This window comes from Lygodium microphyllum, chromosome 24, assembly GCF_053477565.2.
Source record: "Lygodium microphyllum isolate KBCC chromosome 24, Lygodium_microphyllum_v1.1.10, whole genome shotgun sequence".
Classification (NCBI taxonomy): domain Eukaryota; kingdom Viridiplantae; phylum Streptophyta; class Polypodiopsida; order Schizaeales; family Lygodiaceae; genus Lygodium; species Lygodium microphyllum.
The window spans coordinates 80,925,145-80,945,982 of record NC_141158.1 but is presented as its reverse complement, the minus strand read 5'-3'; the positions used below and the strand labels follow the sequence as shown (position 1 = coordinate 80,945,982).

The 20,838-nt window shown below is 40.6% G+C and overlaps 1 protein-coding gene across 2 annotated transcripts in view; it reads left to right on the top strand.

Annotated features, from left to right (window-relative positions):
• The window catches only part of LOC148015290 (uncharacterized), a 92,486-nt gene that overhangs the window by 10,216 nt on the left and 61,432 nt on the right, over positions 1–20,838 (top strand). Inside the window, exons 2-4 of one of the 2 annotated variants that reach the window (XM_087665480.1) lie at positions 5,896–6,002; positions 6,202–6,284; positions 6,365–6,486. In XM_087665480.1, coding sequence (XP_087521606.1) covers positions 5,896–6,002; positions 6,202–6,284; positions 6,365–6,486 — 312 coding nt within the window. Of the gene's footprint in view, positions 1–5,876; positions 6,003–6,201; positions 6,285–6,364; positions 6,487–20,838 lie in introns of those variants that run through there. The other variant, XM_087665479.1, reaches the window with a different exon arrangement.

Genomic DNA, 20,838 nt, shown 5'->3' with positions numbered 1-20,838 from the left:
TCTTAACATTTTGCTGCAAGATGGTCAATCCTTCTACAAGTGAAACATTAGTGAATCAGGCCTAGGTAAGACACCAATGACTAAACAAGAAATCCTCTATGAATGAGTGAGAGTACGCAATGGAAGTAGATTATGAAGATAAGAGAGAGAAAGGCGCGCGTGCACACACACACACACACACAGAGTGCATGTGTGTGTGTGTGCAAAGAGAGAAGGAACACAACTTCACTCATCAAATAGTTAGTCCTTCTCAACTATGTCAGTGAGGGTGCAATAATGTGGCAGAAGAATGCTGATGTTGCAAACAATGAATTAGAGAATGGAGCAACAAATTTGGTGAATGATAAGCCTTGAATGTGGCAGCAAATCAAATAGGTAGTAGCTGAAAAACTGGTTGACTGCTGCAAATGAATGGCACATAAAATTTGGCCAATCCAAAATGCAAAATGCTTCTAAACTAGCCCTCCAAGACTGCCACGTTGCAAAAGTGATTGAAATACACACAAAGATGACTAGAAACAAACATGTTCATTCTAGAGTGAAATGTTAAATTTGTGAGAGTGCGTAATAGAAAAGAAAGTGAACATGAAGAGAAGGAGATAGAAAGAGAACGAAGGTGAGAAAATGAACAATTTGATAGCAATGGTTGAAGGATACAAGGCTGCAATGGTCAGCCCCAAGACATGGCCACTTCTACGCGTTTGTGTGGGCGTTAGACAATCATAGGGGGATGAGAGAATGAGGAGGGCTGGCTGATCATGATGGATCAACGATGGATGATGAGAGTGAGAGGGCAGGCCATCTATAAATAGGAAAATTGGGGTCAACTCCTTTCTTCTACTTGGCGTATCCTATACTTGTAATAAAGCCGCAAAAGCATGGCTATGTGCATGTGCTCTACTAGAATCTCTCCCTGTGACATGCATCCTACTCGAGCACCAATGGGACTAGCTCCTCCCAAGTGATAGTCTCTCGTATATGAGAGGTGAGAAGATTGGTGATAGTCTCCCATATAAGAGAGTTGAGAACACATCATATTCCGTTGATGGAAGATGTGAGAGAGGTGTCATAGCTAGATCAAGGGATGTGAGAGAAATGTCTTAACCAAGGGATGCAAGCTCATCTCGAATCTCCTCTATCTTGTGGATGCGACCCCTCATCATAGGGGAATTTGCGACATAGAGTTGTTGTAGCTTCAACTCAGGAGATAGACGATGACCAAATATGGATTTGGTGGAGAGTTGCCAATCCCTTCCAAAGCTTTGCAGCTGTGTGGATACGTCTTACATGCACAAGCATAGAATCTGCACAACTCAAAAAGAGAAACGAGCGAGATTTGGCATTAAACCAATTCCATAAAGGTGTTGAGTTTGAAGTCATAGCATCATGGGGATCCATGGTAGGTTGGGGTATAGAGATTGTAACAAAATCCCAAAGGTCATATTTGTCGAGGATGCACTTGACTCTGTAGGACTATAGAGGGTAGTTTGTCCCATCCAGCTTCTGGGATGCGGATAGAGAGGGTAGGACAAGCACTTGCTCAAGGGGTGCCATCACTGTCAATCAAGGACTAGAAGCTTCAGAAGAATATGAAGGGAGAGAATGATAGGATGGTCGTTGGTTTGCATGATCTCGATTCACGTGATCCCCCAAAGCATACACATTAGCAATAGATGTCCTTCAAGAAGTACCTACAAGAAAACAAAAGAGGATGCTGCAACTGGGATGAAAAGGCAACCAATAAGAGGTATCCTTGGAGTAATCGGGGTCCATTGGGCTGCTGTTCTGCAAAGGATGATGTCAGCAAGGTAGATGGGGAGTATCTGATGCCAAAGGGAGCACAAAATGCTAGGCAAGGAGTGCTGGTCTGCTAAACATAGATATTCAGAGGTAAAAAATAGTTGATGCAGTTTGTTTGAGACTACAAGACTAATTAGAGAGCCCGCTGATGTAATAATCTGCAGAAAATGCAGGTGTCCAGCCAGTGAATCTGTCACTTGGGTCAGAAAATCTGCCTATGAATAAATGGTTGCCTAGTTGCAAGTATGACTCCTAGACTGCAAACACAGATCTGAAATGGGTCGAAGTGCCGCTTGTCAGAAGTGGATGTAGTGATGGAAGCATGGAAAACTGTTGTAATAGACTGCTGAACACAAGAGACAAAGATAAGAGAAACACTGCAAAAGAAAAGAACGTTGCACAAAAACTCAGAAGCAAAGAGATGCTCGAGAAATGGAATCCATATACCAAGATATGAGACAGTACGAGGTCAAAGCAGTAAAGAAAGCACATAGAGAAAAGATCAACAATAACCAGAGTGTTGTGATAAGAACAGGACAACTAGATGCACATGAACCCTCTTTAAAGCTGAGCAGTGTATCACAAAGTGAAAAAACGGACCAAACACAGCTAGAACCAGCCTGAAATACTGTTGTCCAGCCTTGCACGAAAGCAAAAGAGCAAAATGCAGAGGCTGATTAGTAAAATGCAGTTAGGAACTGCATTAGATGTAGTCTATCTGCATAAACACAGGTCGCCTGGCCTGCTATCTCCAATGCACAGAAAAGTAAGGGTCATAAACAGGTCCCAGCCGTGAAACAGCCCAAAAAACTATAAATGTAGAGGGCAAACAGCAAAAGGCTGATGGAAACAGGCCGAAAATTAGTAGAGAATGGTCATCGAGGTTGGAGAGCAGTCGCAGTAGCCAAGAACAGGTCCAATCAGCAGCAGAAAAGTCAAAACTCAGACATGAAACGGTAGAAAAAAGTAGCAAGAACCTTGATCTTGAAATCTGATACTATGTCAGAAGTGGATGCAGTGATGGAAGTGTAGAAAATGGCTGTAATAGATTGTTGAACACAAGAGACGAAGAAAAGAGAAACACTGCAAAAGAAAAGAACACTACACAAAGAACTCAGGAGCAAAGAGATGCTTTGGGAATGGAATCCATATACCAAGATATGAGACAATACAAATCCAACGTGAGTCATTAGTTGTCAAGGTACCGACATCGGCTCCCTCTCTCTACTAGAGGTGAATGACCTTGATTGAGAAGGAGCCCCAATATATAGGCATAAAATAGGCCTCAAACAAATGCTGGTTGGCCAGCATTAATGCTGACCGATTGGCATAATAAATACCAAAACTAACATAAAATGACCACAACAAAAATGCCTAAAATAAGTACAATGTGCCCAACCCTAAATGGCATGCATCGACTCACCCATGAACTGACATATCTACTAACACCGCCGAGGCTAATTCGGTGTTGCCCAGGTTTGTTGGAGGGTTCGAGTTTGTGAAACATAGCAGGTAATGTGAGGACCTACACAAAATGCAAGTTTGAAAGTGGCTGTCCTGCAAAAAAGGCAATAGGAAGGGGCTAAGAAACAAGCCACCTTACACTGATCAATGACCAAACATAGATCTTCCTGCCTATAGAATATCACCTAGCTAGGTGCAACACAGATAGCACTCTCCTCTTCAAAGACTCTTAACTCCCACACATGGCTCTACCATGTGAGAGTGCGCGATGGAAAGGAAAGCAAACACAGAGAGAATGAGATAGAAAGAGAATGCAGGTGAGAAAAGGAACAATGTGACATCAATGGATGAAGGATACAAGGTTGCAATAGTCATTGGTAACACATAGCTCTATGCGTCAATGTGGGTGCTAGACGGTAGCAGATGGATTAGAGAATGAGGAGGGCTGGCTGATTACGAAGGGTCAATGATGGATGATGAGAGTAAGAGACCAAGCCGCCTATAAATAGGCAAATTGGGGCCACAATTGATAACAAAGTGGCCAAGCCCATAATGTGGGCACCAAGGATAGCCTGCAGTGCCCAAAAAAGAAATACACTAATGTGCCTTCCATCTAAAGTGCCTAAATCACATAAAATGATAGACAAAAACAATGTTAGAGCTCCTAATGTTCTTGTCTAACAAAGATTGAGACTCATAGGTAGGAGATGATGGAACAAGATGCACATGTTTGCTAAAAAAAATTCACATGAATGATGGGTTGAACAAATGCACACAACTATGGATAGTCGGAGCTCTTGTGTTTATGTTAGACTTTGATAGAGTTAACAACAAGGAGATGACATGCATGAAATAGTGAATGCTAACACCCCTCTTAGATCTTGAGAGTTGCTGCAAGCCAAGGAGGTGCATGTGATGAGGAGAAGCTTTGTAAAGTTTTGTGTTGCATTGTCCACATAGGACAATGGACCATCTCTAGCTTTGAATCTAGGATGCGTTTTTGAGCAAATGGTATTGATGCTCTATGTGCTTCATGTGGGCATGGAAACATAGGGTTCTTTGCAAGAGCTAGAGCGCTTTGATTATCGACTGTTTTACCTGTGCGAATGCAATCAGCCTCATCACAAAACCTTGGATAAATTCTTTGATCAATCCTATTATTGACATGTGGTACATCCATATCCACATTAAATGGGTGTTCAAACAAACACATGAAATCAATCATTTGCTTCAAAGGCGCTAACACCGTGGAAGCTTCGAATTTCCTACATGAAATGTGCTCTTTTATTTGCCTTGGGCTATTAGAGTAAACTAATTGAGAGCTCCATCCATGATTGACGAATTGGAGTGGATTAAGTCTACTTGAATTGCACATTGATGATACAAACAACAAACACACAGATTTTAGGAGTGATTTACTATTCTTGGTCATTTGCAACACCAGCTTGGCAAATAAATGCTGCTATTGAGGAGGTATTTATTTTATATGTATGTTGGTAAACCATAAGTACTAGTTCTAGGTGTGGGCATTCGTTTAGAGGTTTAGAATTGAAATTTTAGTTCATTCTTTTTTTAAATTGGTGAATAAGTGTATATTAACGTATGGAGATAGGCCTTTAAGCCAACCAAACAAAAGGTGACACGTCACATGAAATAGGCCATTTGGCTAGCCAAGAAATCCTAGCAGAGTGAAGTGGCAAGACAAATTCATTCAATTGTGGAGGTCCAAGTTTCTTGATCAAGGAAAAGTTTTTACGTGGAGACTGCATATCGGTGGACTTCCCACTGGGGATGTGCTATGTGCTCGCAAGATCTCACGTGGCAGGTGTATCTTTTGTACTATATGTGATGAGACTATACTTCATCTTGTCATCTCCTGCCCTCTAGCTAGATAGATTTGGAGCTTTGTTTCCTGTGTGTGGACCTCGGTGACTCACCAGCAGCAAACGCCCATTTGGTCTTGGGTCTTGGCAAGATCCCTTCTTTCTCCACTTTGCAATTGGATAATCTCTGCCTCTTCCATTTCTCAGATGGACAGCTTTTTGGCACATTCGGTGCACCCGCAATGCCTTCATTTTTGAATTGGCCTTGGGCATCCCTGGTCATGTGGCTCGTATTCAAGGATTACTGTTATGGCAGATCTCTTCCATGGTTTCAGCAGACATGGTCCTCCCTGATGTGGCTGCTCCTTGGCTGGATATTGTTTGCTCTACTTCTATTGTGTTGCTAGCATGATGTTTGTGTGCTAGGTTTTGGTAGTTCATTCATTTTTGGCACAGTACACTGATCTCTCTAACAAGCTTACTCTATCAGACTGTTTTTGTGCTTGAGTCTGTTTCAGCATTTATACTGCACTAGCTATTGCAAACCTTCAACTAGTCCTCACCCTTATGTTCTGTCCTAGTCACTAAGTTTTCCAAACACTCACTTGAAGTCATACAGGAGCAAAATAAGTACTTATGTTGCTTGAATCATAGACCTAATTTGTTGCAGATTAGCTACTAGTAGCTAGTTCCTGTCATGAGGAACAGATAACAAGATGGTACTAGTTTAAGTGTTTTTAGTGGTTAAAATAATGAAGAGAAAGCAAAAGTGCAACTTTCTACTATCACATGTTTTCTGTTGTTATAGAAAGGATGACTATCGTAAATTCTCATGGAGAAAAGCTGGCGGGAATTTTGCATGAGACTGGCAGACAAGAACTTGTTATCCTTTGCCATGGTCTAAATTCCTCAAAGGTATTTGAATTTGTGGTTTTATTTGTCATGGTTACCATGGGTCGAACATAGGAGACTGCAGCTATCTTCTTATCATTGTCGTTCTAGATAAATTGTTGCATCTTTAGTTTTTTGTTGTGGCTCTTATCACTTGGTTTTTCATTTCCGGGAGGATGGGTTATGCTTTTGGTCAGATTCTTGATTGTAAGTTCCTTTTCAGGATTGTGAACTCCATGCCAATATCACATCCATGCTAGTTGAAGCAGGCCTAACAGTTTTCAGATTCGACTTCTCAGGCAACGGGTACCAAAAGCTTCTCTTGTGACCCTATTTTGTATTGTCTATAATGTTACTGGGATTTTAAAACTACTTTTGCTTGTCAGAGAAAGTGAGGGTGAATTTCAATTTGGCAACTATTCTAAAGAAGTGGAGGACCTTCGTTCTGTGGTAGCTCATTGGATGCAGCGGGGGCGTATTGTGAAAGCTATAATTGGGCACAGCAAAGGTTAGCAAAAGTTGAGATCGCAGCCAAATATGTTTTCTTGGTTAATTGATGTTTCACTTGAAATTTGTTGAGGGACATATCGTTCTGGTTATCATTTCTTGTCATTCCATTCATTGAAAGTTCCATTGTTAGATGAACATTGAGACCATATTCTTTGCAATCTTGAAGTGTCACTCACTGTTTGCCCCTTACTGTACGCTGTTTTCAGTGAGTAAAAACCTTGCTGTAATTAATTTATAGCAAACTAAAATGCATGTGTTCGCTCTTGCAGATGACCACAACCTCACCTCTTTCAAAAAGATGGTGATGTTCCGTTAGGGGAACCATGAAACCAGCCTTTGGGAAGTGAAAGGGCAGTAAACCAATTTTAGCAAACACTTAATTCAGCATAACAGTAAACTTGGCAAAATAGATCCATACACAACTAGAGCTAGATTGCTCATGCACAACTAATGACACTTGTTGGCCCCAAAGCTTGGCACCCCTTTTGGTATTTCTTTAGATTATTGATGAATGCTCCAAATTAATTACAAATGGCTTGAGTATCAAGCGATATCCACGATACAACTGATCCATAGGTGCTCGTGACTTTGTCACCTTCAATATTGGTCTCTAACCAACAGTGGAATATTCAAATGTTCACATGAATAGTTCATGTCACCAATTGCTGGCAATGACAACCAACATTTGAGCCCAAATTCATGGAGCATTTACTTTGACAACTATCTTGCATAGTCTACATACTTGCTGATAATGGAGTCATGGAGCTACCCAATTGATTTCTTAAGTTGAGAGAAGAAGAAAGGTTGTTGTTTTGACCTCCACACATATTGTACATGTGTTTTCCATAGCCAAGAAATAACAAAACTCTAGCAAACGGATCAACACAATTAAGAAGATGGGTGCATGAAGATATGCTAGGGTTTGCATTGAGGAATTGCTGTGAGAGTGGATGGTTGCAAACAAGGTTCTTCTTGCGACCATGTAGTTATCACTTCCTGTTGGAATTTTATAGGTCATGCATTGGCTAGATGAAGTCTCTTATGAGGACTTTTGTTAGCTAGTTGTGAACAAGGTTCTTTTTGTGACCATGCGGTATATCACTTCTTGTGGCATTTTCCAGGTCATGCATTAGTGAGGTGAAGTCTCTAATTAGGTCTTTGGTTAGTTGAGAGAGGTGATTTTGAACAAGATTATTCTTGCAACCATGTAGTATATTACTTCCTATTAGCATTTTGTAGGTCATGCATTGGCCAAGTGAAGTCTTTCATCAAGAACTTTTTTTGGTCAGGAGGACATGAAAGTCTAGCTAGGGTGAAGGTGGCTTGGAATGTTATCATTCAGCCTAAATCTAGAGGTGGTTTGGGGAATTTTGACCAAAATAGTCAAACCAGAGCCCTATTCTGGTGCATAGATTGGTCGCCGTATGCGCGCGTAGTGAGCGTCAGAAGGTCTCCAAGAATAAAAGAACTCTACTTTTTACATAAAAACCAATGAAGAAAGCTTGCACGATATGAACAAGAGACCAATTGGGTGCAATTTTCCCCCATGCCTTGTGTGAGCCCTCCACAAAGTATGTATTTTATATACTATTTATCTTCAAGCTCAAATAATAGCCCAATTTACAAATAGCACGCTTTAGCTTTTGTATTTGCTTTTGTGCCACTAAATAAGTAAAGCTATTGGGCGCCCAAGAAGTCAGGCGGTACCCAAATATAATGTCCAATACAAATATTTAAATCGTGCGTCCAAGCGCATACAAAAATAATAAATAAATATCAAGCACTTTCATAAATAAGCGCGACAAAATATAGGCGCCATGTCTAAGATACACGCCCATCAAAATTTAATGATAATTTGAATACACGCTATCCTCCAATGCTTTCCAATGCCACCGCTGCTCGCTCTACACATCAACTGAAGCATTCACAATTGTTAGAAAAATAATACAATTAAACCGATAAAAGTGAATACCTATCAGTCTTCAGCTACATAAATAAATTGGTTAGAAATCAATCCTAACCTTAATTTATTACGAGTGCGTATTTTAAACTCATAAACGTTTATTAATTTAAATATGTATTTTACGGAATCACCCGCTATGGAATCACCCACTTACATATTAAATTAACAAAACGCCCAAAAAGGATAGGCGTCCCCATCGACTTCTCGCACAAAGAATCCACTTTGTGTATGAGCCCCGGTAATAATAAAATTTTACGGAATCCACCGCAAAACCTCACGGAATCCATCGTGGAATATGCCTCCTGGCATCACCTATTGGTTAAGCTCATTAAGGGTCTTTTTCCTAGTGATAAGCCTTGGAAGGAACTGTAAAGAAATACTTAAGCAGAGACCATAAAAACAAGTGTATGATAAAACACAAAATAGTAATAGTAGGACTTCAGAGGTGAAGAGTAACTCAAAGATAATGAATCATGAATGTAAATATGCATAGATGCATCTTCACAAAAACACAATGCTAATGCATGGGGTAATGCAAGAGGTGATGCCAAGTGTCATGCTTAAGAAAAATACAATGCAATGGTGCCACTTGGATAGTTGTGAGAAGAAGGCAAGATCGAAGCTCAACATAGAAACTTAGTAGACAGTGTGAGAGTGAAGCACGACACCCAATACGATAGATTGAAAGAGTAAGCTGAAAGTACAAGATACAACCCTTAAACCTTAGGGTTGTAGGGGGTGTTTACACCCGAACATGGTAAGTGCTCGTAAGTGTGTACCATAAGTACGTACGAAATAATACCATAAGTCTGGGGAAAAAAATCTATCCTACCGAGAGTAAAAAGTGCCCTAGTATCCTACTGATCGCCGACACTCCTATCTGAGCATAAGCGTAAGTGAGGCGTGAGTGAAATACCCAACAATCCCCCCTGGAGTGGGTGATCAAGAGTACAAGGATCATCCGGCACCAAAGGAGATCAAATTTAAAGCATTGCGAAATGCTTCAAATTTGTCACGAGGAAGAGCTTTGGTGAAGATGTCAGCGACATTACTGGTGGTAGGACAATAGACAAGGTTGATATCACCTGCATGTAGCCTCTCTCTGACAAAGTGATAATGTATCTCAACGTGTTTCGTGCGTGCATGAAACACTGAGTTCCGTGCCACTGCAATGGCACTTTGACTGTCAGTGAACAAAGGAGTAGGCTCCGTAACAGACACATCCAGATCAACTAGCAAGCGTCTAATCCATATGCATTCAAATATTATAGTGAAAGCTGCCTTGTATTCAGCTTCACATGACGATGTGGCAACAGTGGACTGTTTCTTGCTAAGCCAAGATATGCAGGATGAGCCAAGAAAGAAACAATTGCTACTAGTGGAGTGATGTGAATCATAATCACCAGCCCAATCAGAATCACTGTAAGCATGTAACTACATTGGTCCCCCCTTGGCATAAAGCAATCCAAGATATCTAGTACCTTGTAAGTAACGGAAGATACACTTTACAGCTTGTCAATGTGACATGCGTGGCTGATGCATATATCTGCTCAGGGCTGAAATTGCAAATTGTATGTCCGGCCTAGTGTTGCATAAGTAAATAAGACATCCAACAGTTGGAGCATATGTGTGTATATCAAACAAATCACTGTCATCATGTAATGACAGCTTAAGTTCAGGTTCCATTGGTGTACAGACTGGCTTGAATCCTGTAAGCCAAACTTCTCAAGAAGTTTACTGATGTATCTTGACTGTGATAACCCAATACCTCTAGCTTCATGTATGAACTGAATGCCCAAGTAATAATGCAAAGACCCCAAGTTTGACACATGTCAAAAGTTTATTGCAAATTTTGTTTAAATGCTGAAATTTGATCAACATGTGTCCCTGTAAGCAAGAGATCATCAACATAAAGACAAATGATCAGTATGGATCCCCCCTCTTTACATACATAAAGGGTAGACTCAGATGAACTGCTTATGAACCCTTGGCTAAGCAAGAAAGCATCTATCTTTGCATACCAAGCTCTAGGAGCTTGTTTTAGACCATATAAAGCTTTTTTCAGCTTGCAAACCAAGTGTTCTGATCTCTCAATTGCAAAACCAATGGGCTACTGTACATATACTTCCTCATGAAGTTCCCCATGTAAAAATGCAGTTTTAATGTCCAATTGATGTATAGTCCATCCACGTCATGCGGGAAAGAGCAAATGTCTCCTCATAGTCAATGCCTTTCTTTTGTGCATAGCCTTTAGCTACAAGCATTGCCTTGTATTTGTCAATGGATCCATCTGTATTCCGTTTCAGCTTGTAGACCCATTTTGTTCCAATGGCTTTCTTCCTAAATGGCAGACACTAAATCCCATGTTTGATTCTTAGTGATAGAATCTAATTCAGCTTTCATTGTTGCCATCCAATGCACACTCTGTTATACATCCTCAAAACATTCAGGCTCCTCATCATTAAGGGTGCTTGCTGCCATAACGAACTCCATGGTATGTGCAATATCATGCATAGGAGCTTGCCTTCTAGTATGACCAGCGATGACTATCTTTCATAGTCTGTAAATACCATCTAGGTATTTGTTTTGCTTCCTGACTGTGCATAAGCTCTTGCTGAATTTCATTTTCAGCACTTTGCTGAATATTCAGATCAGCCAATGGCTGACTTTCTGTATTTTCCAAAGGAGTAGTTGGCTGAACATTGAGTTTACTTGCTGAAACTTCAGCTGAATCACCAAATGTAATGGGCAGCAGCCCTTCAAATACATCACGGGCAGTCTGATATGTGTCTAAACCAGCTAGGGATAATTCTGATTTTTCATCAAATAGTACATTCCTATTGACAAACACCTTTTTAGAAATAGGATCATAGAGTCTGTAGCCTTTGCTTTCACTGCTATAACCCACAAAAATGCATTTAACAGCCTTGTTATCCAACTTTTTTCTGAGTACCTTTGGAATATGTGCATATGCAAGGCATCCAAAGGTATGAAAGTGTCCAACGGAAGGTTTTCGGCTGTTCCAAGCCTCAAAAGGTGTAATTTTCTTCAAAGCTTTGGTGGGGCATCTGTTCAGAACATGGCAAGCACACATGACGGCTTCCATCCAAAAACTGTGTGGCAAGCTCTTTGCTTTCAGCATGCATTTGGCCATCTCCATGAGTGACCGATTCTTCCTCTTTGCAACCCCATTCTGCTATGGAGTATAAGCAGTAGTGTACTGATGGACAATGCCCTTTTGCTTTAAAAAAGAATTCAGCATAGAGGACATGTATTTCCTCCCTCCCTTGGTCCGAACGGAGGGTTTTAATTTTACAACCAAACTGGTTTTCAATAAGTGTAATAAAAGCCAAAAATGCATTATACACTTTTGAATTTTTGACCAAAGAGTAGACCCAACAAAATCGAGTAAAATCATCAATAAAAGTCATAAAATAGTAATATCCTCCCAATGACTTTGTCTGCATAGGCCCACATACATCTGAATGCACTAAGTGCAACTTGGTTGTTGCTCTAAAAGCAACATCACGGGGAAATGAAAAACGATGCATATTTCCCAAAATACATCCTTCGCACAAGTGCCTAAGAGGTCTCTCCAGCAGAGGTAATCCATCTAGCATCTGCGTACGTTGCAAGAGCATCAAGCTGCTAAAGTTTACATGCCTCATCCTAGCATGTCATAACTCTGCCTGTATCATAGCAGGAGTAAGAGTGGATGCCAAGTACACTGACTGATCAATTGAAAGAGCATCCAACTCGTATAACCCATGACATAAAGTGTCTGTCAAGACCAAAGTCATGTGTTCTTTGTCTCTCACTATGCATCTGTCATCATCAAATGTGACATGCAATCCACAATGTGCCAAAGAAGAAATAGAGAGCAAATTCTTCTTTATGCATGGCACAAATAAAGCATCCTGTAGGCGGAGAATAGAGCCATCAATGGCTGTGAGCACAATCTCCCCAATACCTCAAACAATGTATGATGCATTGTTGGCACACTGTATAGACTTGCCTATTGGAGCTGCACCAACAGAAGCAAATAAATCTTTGCGAGATGTAATATGCCTCGAAGCACCACTGTAAAATGCTCCTCCTCTAGAAGCAAACAGACTAATCGAAGAAAAGTATTGGCTATGTGGCAATCCTCATGGTGAGGTTTAAGGCCGTATGAAAAGCCAAGTATGAAGGAGGTAATGAGTTCAAAGTAGTAGATATCATTTGTACATCTGAATAGTACTCATCAATATTCATGAGTTGCTCATGCAAGTCCTGAATTTTGTTAAAGTGATCCTGAATAGAATCACCTTCATCCATTTTCAATGTCTCTTAACTTTTTCTTTAAGAAAGAGATGCGATTCTTATTCTTGCCTGTAAACATCTGCTCCAAAGTAAGCCAAGCTTCTCGTGAAGAAGTTGCTAAACGAATGTGGGGGATGATTGACCGCTGAACTGTCAATGCAATCAACGACAAAGCCTGTGCATCCCGTGTATCTCATGCTTTTTGAGCTGTTGTTCTTTGGGGAAGTGGCTGAAGTGGAGTAGGCTGAGGTGCTTGTTGTGTACGTTCTTCTGGAGGAGAAGTAGCTGGAGCCACAACTCCAGGTCTTGCTTCTTCTCCACTGGCATAGTCCTAAAGATTTTTGGCCATGAGTATATTCTTCATCATGAAGGACCAAAGTGAATAGTTATTTCCATTCAATCTGTCCTCATTGGATACATAGGTGAAGACATCTCCTCCCTGATTTTCCATGATTATCAATTACCAAAAAATGCAAAAGAGCAATGTCGAAGCGGGACCAAATTGGAAATCTGAAAATTCCCAGAAATTGTAGGAAATAACTTTCTGCAATTAGTGTACAGAGGTGCACTCTGTCAACTCTGTCTGTAATGCACGCAATTCAATATGCAATCAGTGTTCAGCAACACTGCATCAACAAAATTCCCCAAAATTTCTTGCCTCAAGTTTGGTCAAATCAGTCTTTTTGTGACTGTAACTGCAGTGCGTATGCCAATGTCCTCAGAAAACATGAAAGCCTCAAAATATTTGATGAATGTGCCAAAAAATTTTGCATTCAATGTGTCCCAGATACGTTTCTGAATGCTGTGCCTGCTGTGTAGTAGGAAACCCTGTTTCCAGAAATTTATGTTGGAATTAAAAAGTTAAAAAAAAGGTTTACCAGAGAAATTACGAGTCGACTGGCGTAAATTCGTCAAGCAGGTGTCAGGCAGGTACAGGTGGCGTTTTAGGCGGGTTGAGCTGGCGGGACGTACGTTAAGCAAGTGGACGTCTGGCGGGGCATGACAGGTGACGAACGGCACAACAAACGTCTAGTGAGTACTTGCGAGGCGCACAGCAGCTGGTGGGCGACGTGGCGGTTGCAGGTTGACATGGCGTTTGGCAGGGCATGGCAGGCACAGGGGCGCAGTCGATGGGGGAAGGGAAGGCGTCAGGTGGGCCAAAAGCGGCAAGCGCCTGATGTTAGACGGATGGGCTCACGTTGGTGGCGGCTCCAGCAAACTGGCGGAAAGTACTAAAAACGTGACACAATACGAACAAAAGGGGTCAAACGCCTGAGGGCCTGGCGGCAGGAACTGGAGGAGCTGACGAGCAGAGCGCTAGCCATTGCTACAGGTCGTGCTGAACCTGAGGCAAGGTTAAGCTGAGGAGAACCATGAAGCTGAGCTGAACAGAGCTGAGTTAAGCAGAGCCATTGTTGCTCTGATACCAAATGTGAGAAGAAGGCAAGATCGAAGCTCAACACAAAAACTTAGTAGATAGTGTAAGAGTGAAGCACAACACCCAATGCAATAGACTGAAAGAGTGTAAGCTGAAAGTACGAGGTACAATCCTTAAACCTCAGGTTGTAGGGGGTGCTCACACCCGAACATGGTAAGTGCCCATAAGTGTGTGTCATAAGCACATACGAAATAATACCATAAGTTTGGGGGAAAAAACCTCTCCTACTGAGAGTAAAAAGTGCCCCAGTGTCGTACTGATCACCGACACTCCTATGTGAGTGTAGGCGTAAGTGAGGCGTGAGTGAAATACCCAACAACAGTGACCTCATCGGGGAATTGTTGACTTATCTCAACCGCCCTTTTATAATCATGATTGTTAAGATGCAATCGCATCAGCAAATCTCTTTATTGAATTGGCAAAGTATCCTCTTTTGAATACTCCGAAGAAGGACAAGGGCAAGAAGAAGTCATCTTCCACATCTTCAGGAGAGTAAGGTGCCCCGAAGGTAATGCCAAAGTCTTCACTTGAAGCTCTCAAAGTTGCTAATGAAGGAAAACAATTGGTACTTATGGGGCAAGGAATGCAAATGCAAGGCCATCATCATGGGAGTGTCAGCCCAATGGATTTTGGATAGCTAGGCATGCATGCTATGATGGGGCAGTTAGGATACTTTCATGGTAGCACGAATTTTCATGCTATGGTTGCACAAGGACGGCATATGGGAATGTATGGCATAAATCCCTATGGTATGCAGTAGCCAATGCATAGTGTGCAAGGTCCAACGTGTTCAGGTATGATTAGAAATGTGCAAAACTCAATGTATGGTAGCATTGGTTTGATGCGTGGGGTACAAAGTAGTATGTTTAGTACTGCATCTGTGTGAGGAGGTGAGGATCGAAGCTCAGTTGAGAGTACACAGTTGACAGTAAAGAGTGAAGGCACGGCATTGTTACGAAGACTGCTAGGGTTTGCACTGAGGACACACAGAGTGTACGACCACGACAGAAACACAAAGACACAGACACAGACACAGAGGGCAAAACTCAAACTCTAAACGCAAAACTCAAAACTCAAACACAAACAGAAGAAGGGAGAGAGAGAACACAACTCTGAATGAATGCTGTAAATGAATGTATAGAGTGTACAGTGTGCTCAAGGGCAGAGCAATGTCGGAGTGTGACGCCCACCAAAGACGGATCCCAAGTCTGTGACCACCAGTCGGAGTGTAGGAGTGCTGAATAGTGAATGGCAGCAGGCTGGTCACCAAAACGCAGCAGTCTGGAGGCTGAAAACTGGTAAACGCAGCAGTGTACCACCGATTGGGGGCTGGAAACTGTGAACATTCTGTTGTAAACAGCAGGCTGAAACAGTGTCTGAGAGTGTCAGGGCCTACAATGCTGAAAACGCAGGCTGGCTGACCCTGGAGATGATGGACAGCAGGCTGAACAGTAGTTTGGGACAATTTAGAGCAGTCGCCAGCAGCTAAGAGCTGTCGCCTACAGCAATGGACAGGCTGAAGATGATGTGGCTGCAGTCGATGATGGCTGGACAGCAGATGGAGGCGGGCTGCAGGCTGGAAATTGGGCGCCAACAGTAGCAGAGGGTGTGCGGGCTGGTGTAACCTGCAAACAAGGATGATGGTTGAATGGGGGAAGCTTGTCTATTTATAGATGTGGAAGGGCGTCCCAAAAATTAGGGTTTCCACTAAACTTTCTCGTACTGCTCCCCGTTTTAGGGTTTTACTCTAAAAGAGCATTTTTAGTGTGTTTTGGGGCTGTTTAAGAGGCTAATCAGCAAGTAATGCATATTTTAGCTCAACAAACATGACTCCCAATACAATTACCTCACAAAAATCTATTGCAATTTCCTTGTCTTGACATTGAGTCAAGTTGTAAAGCTAAATACGGGGTAACCTTTATAGCTATGAGGGACTATATTCGGTTTTGCTAGTTGCTACTAGATCTTCATGTATTAAATGTTTCGATTTGCAAATGACAAATTTTTTATGCAGTTATTTATTTGTAATAAGACTTGGTTATATCAAGGGAATATCTCTCAGGCAACGATGGCTCGTACACGCTCCAAAAAGAGATAAAATGAGGTTGTCTTCAAGGATGAGCTCGAATCCTTAGGAGCATTGACAACAGACCATGTTGATATCAGAGCATTTGATGATGTTGATGTGGGTTGCGACGGGACTGCTACAAATACATGCACCGTAAGTTTATTGATTGACATTTAATTGCATTTTTTTCATTGTAGACATGAAATAGTTATTATGCTTAACATTTTGCTTGCCTTTCTGTTCTTTTCATTTCAGGAGCCTCTATATGAGGAGATTGTGTGTCCAAATGGTAGAGTGGCACGGTAGTGTCGTGCTTGTCCTGTCTATCCGAGGAGACGTGTAAATGAGTTCAAAAAAGATTAAGGATGATACAACACTTGAAGAAAGAGCATGGCTTGGACATAGACATTTCTCTATGCAAGGTCGATAGCCCTAGTACAGATGACACTGTCCATGCCAACGTCGCAAAGTCATCTACCGATACCTCTATGCGGCAGAGTCAGAAGCGCTTTTTCCAAAAGGAGAGAAAGTTTGAAATGGCAAGGAAGAAGTTTTAGCCTGCTACCCTTAAGAGGGCTCAATTGGCAAGGGACTTCATCCCTGAAGATATAAAGACTTGTATGGATGTAACTAGCTATATTTCACAATTTTTGGAGAAAGCCATGAGCAAATACATGGCTGAGAAGTCCATCAAGTTAAAAAGAATTGAAGACAGAATAGATGAGGGATACGAGAAGCATGTAAGCCATATTTCTTATTTTAATAGTTATCTTCATTTTGTATTTTTTATATATATACAATGAGTTTGTTTTATTCGATGCTTCTCAATATAGGCACGGAAAAAGGTATCTCATGGAGACCTAGAACTTGCAACTGAGGGATAAAGATGGTGATGATTTGCAACAGAGGGATGAAGATAGTGATGATGGTGTAGTCGGTGATGATGATATAGTTGGATCTCATGTCAGAGATGTTACTAGCGATGGAAATGCATATGATGGAGACTATGACCCAAAATGGGCTCCTCAAGTACTCGGTCTCATAACTGAAAAGTGCATTATTCCACAGTTTTGAAGTGCTTTGTTGGCCTGCCTGTCAATATTCAAAGGTTTGAATCTTGAGTTTCAGCCCCCATCACCCCACTGGTGAGTCTTAAGATGGTTTTAATATTGTAGTTCTTTCCTAATCAAAGCTCATTCTATCTGTTGAAAGTTATGTATTGATTTATGCCTAGCAGAGATAGCGTACCCCTCGACAGAGGAGATTGAGGTCCAAAGGTCCATGTGCTGGGGATGATACGACCACTATTGGCATCTTTTCACCGTCATTGTCTGAAGGGGCTGTATGTGCTTATATATTTGTGATCTTCAGTGGCACTATTGAGCCACACTGCATAGGAGGAAGTCTTGCGAACGAGGGATCAGATAGCTTATTGTAGGTTTAGGGTTGATAGTATCTATTTTTTATCTTTTATGTAATATTGTGTGATTCATAGTGTTCTTAGTACCATGGTTTTGTGTACATGCTAGAAACATGTGTATATATTGAGTTCAAATTCTCGAGATCATCCCTAGTGGCTGAGGTTGATACTACACTGATATAGTCCATTGTTGGCTCAGAGGCGTCCACTCGGACTCTCGATCTATTTGGTTTGTAAGTAAATTTTTTGTATATCATAGTACATTGTTATGTATATATTTGGGTTTGTTGGTTTGGTAATGGAAGCTTCTTTTCCAAGTGGATGGAGCAGCTCTTATCATTGGAGATTCTTGAGAGGATGTGCTTCATTGATAACTTATGGTACTTTGTTGTGAGTGGGGCAGGTTCAAAATCACGAGTGTTGCTAAATTTTTTTTTTACGTGGATGCATCAAGATTGACATTTGTTTTTTTGCCAATTATCTTTAGGTAAACATTTGTATGGTTAAATTAGGGTTTTATCAATGTCATTATTATTGAATATACTCTTTGACTTAGACATTTAAATATCATTTTTGTTAATGTAAAAATCATTGGGCTTTGTATGTCCTTTACAACTCTAAATTTAAGAGGGTTTTACATTTAGAAGACAAAGGCATAAGCCTTTTGTATTTTGACTCCCTTGGGCTAATCGAGGCTCGCGAGTGTTTACCGACTGTACATCGTGCGCTAGAGACTCTTACGCGCTTTGCAACGGATATAGAGCTCAGTGATGTCTCGAAGAGGTCGGATGAGTTAGATCTAGTTGTACCTACTTGCCCTCAACATCCCAATCGCATTGATTGCGGGTCCTATGTTATGGTCTACATGAAGTTTTTGATTGAGGGGGCATTGCAAGACAAGTTGTCAAGGCATTGGATAAGTGGTTGAAAAACTTTTATTATGTAATTATAGTACATTTGTTGATGTGCTAATTTGATAAGTGATCTTTTTATCATGAAGCTTTCAAAATCTTGGTTCACTTATTCGGTCGTAGAAGATCTAAAGAGAGGATTACAGGATTAGTGCAATAGTGTGTTGTAGATGGAGTAATATAGCAAATACTAGTTATGATTGGTAGAAGAGTTTAATTTCTATAGTGGATTTTCATCCCATTTTGTATGATCGTACTAATGCTCATATGCCTTCAGGGATCCCTTGCTATTTTCTCATGTTCATGCCACATACCTTGTATATACGAGCTGTTTTGACAAGTATTAAAATGACAATATTTCTTTTGCGTTTGCGTGGGCTGTTTTGATCTAGTGTTAGCATAGGAGTTGTTTTGGCTAGTATTAAAATGACAATATTTCTTTTGCAATTGCATGGGCTGTTTTGATTTAGTTTTAGCATACATGATATTCAATATTTAATTCATTTGTACTTTAAAGCACTTTTTGTTATGTGTAGAGTTTGTATACGTCTTGCATGTACATTTTGTTGCATGATATTTGGTCAATCTAGATTGAGGGTTGCAACATCTTAGAGAGGTAAGGATGTTTGTATATTATTGTTGTTATATCCGCTAATTATGGTCGTGTTCATATTGAAGCTTGACTAGCATTCGTATCGTTCATGCATGCTAAATTCCGGTTGTGGATACTACTGCTTGTAGGTGATTGTATTGCTTCCTTGTAGAAGCATAGCTAGTGTTTGACAGTATAGTGATTTGAAATGCGGTCACATGGAATGCAATGCTTGTTGGGTATGTCAAACGTGGACCTTGTGAGGAAGCATTGAGATGTTGCAAAATGATACAGCTGCAAAGCATACTATAAATATTATTACTTTTGCTATGTACTTGAAAGCTTATGGCACCTTGGGGGCATTAAGAAATGATTAGGAAATATATATTGAGATCGGGAACTCGGGCTTAGGCCTTTAACAGAGTAGTCCATGATACAAAATCTTGTGTCAACATGCTGTTCCATCCATGTCTATCAATACATTTGCTATTGTAGGATCATTTTCTAAGCCCGAGTTTCCAATCTCAGTATGTCTTTCCTGGTTTGCTCTTAATGCTCCCAAGGTGCCACAAGCTTTTAAGTACATGGCAAAGATAACAACATTTGTAGTATGCTTTGCAGTTGTATCATTTTGTAATATCTCAATGCTTTCTCACAAGGTCCACGTTTGACATACCCATCAAGCATTGCATTCCATGTGTCCGCATTTTAAATCAGTATACTGTCAAACACTAGCTATGCTTTTGCAAGGAAGCAACACGATCACCTACAAGCAGTAGTATCCACAACCGGAATTTAGCTTTTATAAACAATACGAATGTTAGTCAAGCTTCAATATGAACACAACCATAATTAGTGGATATAACAACAACAATGTACAAATATCCTCATCTCTCTAAGATGTTGCAATCGTCAATCTAGATTGACTGAATATCATGCAACAAAATGTACCTGCAAGACCTATACATACTCTACACATAACAAAAAAGTACTTTAAAGTACAAATGAATTAAATATTGAATATCATGTATGCTAAAACTAGATCAAAACAACCCATGCAAATGCAAAATAAATATTGTCATTTTAATACTAGCCAAAACAACTCCTATGCTAACGCTAGATCAAAACAACCCACGCAAAGGCAAAAGAGATATTGCTATTTTAATACTAGCCAAAACAACGCGTATGTACAAGATATGTGGCATGGACATGAGAAAATAGGAAGGGATTATTGAATGCACATGAGCATTAGCACAATCATACAAAATGGGATGAAAATCCACTATAGAAATTAACTAGTATTTGCTACACTACTCCATTTACAACACACTATTACACCAATTTTGTAATCCTCTCTTTAGATATTCTACAGCCGAATAAGTGAACTAAGATTTTAAAAACTTCATGATAAAAAGATCACTTATCAAATTAACACATCAACAAATGTGCTATAATTACATAGTAAAAGTTTTTCAGCCACTTACCCAACGCCTTGGCACCTTGTCTTGCAATGCCCCCTCAATCAAAAACTTCATGTAGGCCATAACATAGAACTCGCAATCGATGCGATTGGGATGCTGAGGGCAAGTAGGTACAACTAGATCTAACTCATTCGACCTCTTCGAGACATCACTGAGCTCTATATTAGTTGCAAAG